The sequence below is a fragment of the Crocuta crocuta genome, unplaced genomic scaffold (genome assembly GCF_008692635.1).
Source record: "Crocuta crocuta isolate KB4526 unplaced genomic scaffold, BGI_CrCroc_1.0 scaffold241, whole genome shotgun sequence".
Classification (NCBI taxonomy): Eukaryota; Metazoa; Chordata; class Mammalia; order Carnivora; family Hyaenidae; genus Crocuta; species Crocuta crocuta.
This window is the reverse complement of record NW_027527807.1, coordinates 603,904-609,618: the sequence shown is the minus strand read 5'-3', so window position 1 is coordinate 609,618 and position 5,715 is coordinate 603,904. Positions and strand designations below refer to the sequence as shown.

General features: G+C 47.1%; 1 protein-coding gene across 1 annotated transcript in view; it reads left to right on the top strand.

Moving 5' to 3' along the window:
* The first annotated feature begins 738 nt into the window (after window positions 1-738).
* F9 (coagulation factor IX) overlaps window positions 739-5,715 on the top strand; it is a 32,181-nt gene continuing 27,204 nt past the window's right edge. Inside the window, exon 1 of the mRNA XM_077773902.1 lies at window positions 739-978. Coding sequence (XP_077630028.1) covers window positions 912-978 — 67 coding nt within the window. The 5' untranslated portion in view covers window positions 739-911. The remainder of the gene's footprint in view (window positions 979-5,715) is intronic.

Genomic DNA, 5,715 nt, shown 5'->3' with positions numbered 1-5,715 from the left:
TACACCATCAAAATTATTAAAGAAAATTATTCAAAGTGATGAAAAATTGCAACATATATCTACACACAGAAATGAAGTAGATCATAATGGTACATATGTGGCTAAATATATTTCTTCTCATTTTTAAGTTTTTTGAAAGGCTCTTGGCTGCTTAAAGCACAATACTACAATGTAGAGTTTACAACATGTGGAAATAAAAAGTAGCACAGGGACAGCACAAAGAATGACAGGCAAAGGTTGGTATACTCTTGGTGTTTTGGTTTTTTTTTTTTAATGTGAAATGGTATAATAAATTCACACAAGTATATAATAATACTCGTACGTTTATTTCATAGAAATACATAAGCCTATATGCATACATACACACACATGCATACATGTGTTCTGAGCAGGGTCCTTACATTTCAAGAAAGTGGACTCGTTATGAGGAGGGAACATACTAAGAATCTACCGGGTGACACAACGTATGTGAGCAGGGGGAGTGTTTTAAGGTAGGTAACCAAATGACCTCGTTCTCTCTCTTTACTTTTCAACTACATGACATTCGTGCTCCCTGACGAGATAAGCATGGATCCCACTGATAAATTTTGCTGCCACAGCAACTCTAGCCCTTGTACCTGCCGCCCCACGCCCACCGCCCCCGTTCTAATGATGTGTCACTTCCTGCTTCAGCCTCCAATCAGCCACTGCGGCAGAAGTCCAAGGAATCAGAGGTGAAGTTTAAAGATGGACACTGCCTATACTCTTCCCTTAACCCCAGAAGCCACTGGAAATCGCCCGAAGACCCACTGGGGGAGATGGACATTGTTTCCCAGAAGTAAATACAGCTCCGCTTGTACTTTGGAACAACTGGTCAACCGTGCTACTTGCACAATCTATCGGCAAAGGTTACGCGGCACCTGAACACGATCATGGCAGAGTCACTGGGCCTCATCGCCATCTGCCTTTTAGGATATCTACTCAGTGCTGACTGTACAGGTTTGTTTCCTTTCTCAAGAGACGTTGAGTATGCTTGTCTTTTAGATATAGAAATGTCTGGGGCTGTCTTCTCTAACTAATGATTACAGGATGTGATAGCAACGTTTAACATTCTAGTCGTCAGCGTGTGAGTTGGTGCTCTGGGAGCTATGTCTTCTTAATTGCTAAAACTAAACAGACTTACAGTGCCTATGGTACTTTCTTTTTTAATGGACACTGTTAGGCCTATGATTTGACTGGGTAAATTTGCTTTGAAAACAGTCGGCTCCTGGGTTAAAGAAAAATAAAAGTGGGACAACGTTTTAACCAGGAAACAGCAGAATACGAACATGGCACTAACTCTGTCTTTGGGGGCTTTTTTCACTCACCCGCTTTGAGATCAAAACGGGACATGTGAAAGCCACCATGGGTTTATTTACACACAGTTTGATTTTTGAGATATCTGGTATGTTTCAAAATTTTAGAACTATAAAATGAGGCAGGCCTGCAACTTTAAATATCCATAAACTCTTATACTTTCAATTTCGAGTGTTACTTAAAAGGAAGACTTCATTTACTAAGTTGTTATTTATTCCTAAACTTTTTCATGTATTAGGAGAAATTATTTTGTCTCTGCTTCTGAACATCTCGCAGTTAGTACATGGGGAAACTCAATATTTACTTGAGCAAAACAAGTCCAAGAGCTGACATAAGGAGTGGGAACATAGATCTTGCTTGTTTCTTTCACAACTTCAGTGACTTTTTAAATTTTTAATGTTTGTTTATTTTTGAGAGAGAGAGACGGGGAGAGAGAAAGCGTGTGAGCGGGGGAGGGGCAGAGAGAAAGGGAGACACAGAATCCAAAGCAGGCTCCAGGCTCTGAGCTGTCAGCACAGAGCCCGACGCGGGACCCGAACTCACAGACCGTGAGATCATGACCTAGGCTGAAGTCACCCAGGCGCCCTTGAACTGCAGTGACTATATGCATTTCCCAAAGGCACGCACACAGGAGAGGAATTACCCCATTTAGGCAAACAGTGTGTTCTCACAGGAAGCATTTATCACCCTTACTTGTCAACCCACTATAATGAAATCTAGCAGCTGACGGCGCCAGGATCAGGGTGCCAACCCCGAGGGTCCCGGACATCAGACTGGCCCTGTGCTTCCCACTCCAGACATGATGTCACACTGAAATGCAGAAATGAGGATACGAGAAGGCAAAGGATAAATCAAACTAGCAAAGTCGTTATGGTGCAGAAATAAAGAAATTCAGCTGGAAAATTCACCAAGCGGGGCATAAAGCTAAGTCTTTACACACGGCTCATCAGCGTGAGATGGAGGACGACAAAAGATCCAAGCCCTTCTTCCTTCAAGATAAGTGGTGAGATAATGGAGGTTTCAAGAAGGCTATTGCTCCCTTGAAGACCTCAGACACTGGGGGGAAAGGGATAGGTATGGAGCGGGGAGGGGGGCTAGCGTTTCAGAGCTGGGGAAAGAATGGCTGGAAGAGATAAACCCGAAGAGAGGCTAAATATATGACCGTCAAACGATACTGCAGAGAAAGGCAGTGTGATTCCAGAGTCACTGCAGTCAGAGAGAACAAGCCCTTGAGGAGAGAGCCGGGGGAAGTTTCCTGAAGGGTGGACAGTTCTAATGCAGCACTCTCTTCTGCTGTGAGGTGGTCACTGGCTTCTAAAAGCTGTTTCTGTGAACGGCTTATGGAGGCGCATGCTCAGGACTGTGCCGTTAGGCATTCTTTGCATCAGGTTAGAATTTTGAAATCAAACCCGTTCTGCGGAACCAATTCAATCTGGTAAAGGGTAGGGACTGAAGGGGCCTTCCCTTCAGAACGAATGCACGAAATGAACAGACCGAAGACCACTTCGGTCCGTACGCTTTACAGAACTTCACAAGGCTGAGCGGCTACTATGACGTGAGGTATTGGGGTGAGGTATCGGGGGCGCGGGGGACATCCAGACTCCCTCTCTGACCTAAAGCACCATGAGGTCAGGTGAGAGATTTCAATGTAATGTGACAACACGGGTACCTGGTACCACCCACGGGAGCACAAAGGAGCACATTAACCGGGAAAACACTTGGCAGAGACACAGCTTTGGGGGCTGGGCCTTAAAAGATGAGTAGGTTCACTGTGCTTAAATGTCTGATCTAGGGCATTCTATGCAGAGACTCACTCACGTGCAAAGAGCCAGATCCACAAAGAATGTGAGGTCTTTCAGGAACTCAGGGTGTTCTGAATACTAAATATGACAAGCAAGGTAGGAAAGCTAGACAGGGTCAGGTCACCAGATGACAAAGGCCTGAAACTAAGGAGTTGGGACAACAGAGCCCAATTGTTGGGTTGACGGAAGCGTAACCGTGAATGGCACTGATGGCTAATCTAGAACGTTCAGCCTGGCAACATTTTTTTTTTTTTACTGTTTTTTTTCTTATGACATTTTTTACTTTCATCCCAGTGTATAGTTTACATAGAGTGTTAGCTTCAGGTGTACAACATAGCGGTTCGGCGATTCCATACGCCACTCGGTGCTCACCGTGACAGGTGCACTCTTCATTCGCCAGGACCTATCATGAGTCTGGCAACATTCCAATGAACTGTTGGAGGAAGGGGTGGCGAGACCTGGGGTGACCATCTTGAAGCCACTGCAATCAGCCAGAGAAGGCGTGAGGGCCTGAGCCTGGACATTAGCTGTGCAGACAGATGAGGAGGGAAGGAATTCGAGTGACATCATGGGAGCAGAAACGATGGGACTTTTACCCATCTGGGTATGGAAGGGGAGCAGGCTCGGAGAAGCATGAAGTCCACACCCGGGGTATCTGATGTGACTCCAGGACACAGCACGGTACCTACAAGCATGGACTGTGCAGTCTGGCTGCCGAAGTCTAAACCCTGGCTCTGACTTGTCAGTGTGTTACCCAGGGCCAATTACTTAACCTCTCTGAGCCTCCATTTTCCTCATTTACAAACATGAGATGTCAGGTTCAATGTCATGGAGCCGCTGTGAGGATGGAATGAAACGATGGCTGCAAAGCATGGAGCACCACGCCCAGCCAGAAGCATTAGATAACCCTCGGCTCTGATTTGTCACATGACAATGTACAGTTAGGGAAACGGGAAGATGATCTGGAATTCAGAAGATGTATCTGACTAGAGATAGATATTTGGAGCCCACCGGTGTAGAAAGGGTACTGAACGACTGTGTGTGGGGATCCAGGGAGGGAGCACGGGTAACGTGGGATCTAGCACAGTGCCTGACTGCAGCGAGTGCTCAGAAAATGGTGTTGAGGGGCGCCTGGGTGGCTCAGTCGGTTAAGGAGCCGGCTCTTGGTTTCGGCTCAGGTCATGATCTCACAGTTCGTGGGTTTGTCATGATCTCACAGTTCGTGGGTTTGAGCCCCACCCATGTCAGGCTCCACACTGATAGCACAGAGCCTGCTTGGGATTCTCTCTCTCTCTCTCTCTCTCTCTCTCAAAATAAATAAACTTAAAAAAAAAAGAAAGAAAGAAAACGGTGTTGAAAGAGTCAGGGCTGGACTAGGGTGAGGCAACCAAGGTACACAGAGCCTAAATGTACTTGCACACACCCTGAGAGCGTGTGTCTCCTTCAATTCTGTGCCTTGGGGACCTCACCCTAGTCCCAGCCCTGGTAAAGTCGAATGGCGTGAAAAGGCTGAGGCAGGAACCTGGGAGACCTCTGGACATTTGAAAGGCAGGCAGGCAAAGGGGAATGAATCGATTCAAGTCGGGGGTGAGTAACAAGACTTGGAGCAAAGAGAAGACTGAGAACGGAGTGACTCCGTGGAAGAAGAACCCTGAAGAAAGAGAGATCAAGCATTAGAAATGTTTCAGAGCGGTCAGGACATGCATAAACTCAAATTATCCTTTAGGAGGTCACTGCTCATCCTGACAATAGTCATTTCATGATGTGCACGGGACTAAAGGAAGAGCTACAGAAAAGTGCACAAAGGAGCTAAAAAGGGAACTGAGAAACAGGAAGGCGGGCCAGCGCGAGGGGAGTAGGGGGAAAGAGAGCGAGCCGGCATACACCACGTGCTATCTACACGCATCCGCTCCCTGATCCCGTCAACAACACCGTGAGCTAAATATTCTTCTTATACTACTGCTATACCCATCTTGCATCTGACCGAGTTAAGCTTCACCGGATTATGGATTCCGTCGCTTGCCTAATGTGTCCCGGCCAATAGGTGGTAGATACGGTATTCAAATGTGGGAGTGGCCGAGGTGACTGCAAACCCCAGTTAACTGGATGGGGACGTAGACGCTATGGTAGGGGCGCCCAGGGCCGGGCAGACGGATTGCCAGGCAGAGAGGAGGGCCTGCTGGGGAGGCCGGGAGGCATCAGTATGTGGTGGCATCCGTCTGCAGCCTGGTGTTCTTGTCCTACGATGCTGGGCTGCCTCGGAAGGAAGACAGGCAGATGGCTGCACTGATCTGGCGGCGGCATAGGAGGAGTGAAGGGAATTGAGAAAGTTGGCAAGAGCTGAAGAGCAAAAGTCTGCTAAATTCAGGAAAAAAAGTGAGGCCCTAGAGGACTCGCAGAGTCAGAGAAAAGCGTGGCTGTCGGGGGACCAGAAGTTTCCATAAAGTGAACAGCTGCCAGGAAAATCAGGGAAGAGAGTTTAGTTTGTGTTTCTGATTTGTTTTCTTCGAATTCATGAGAAAGCAGTCCCAGAATGCCTGGAAAGTTCATCTTATAGGCACTTGGTCCTGTTGACGTG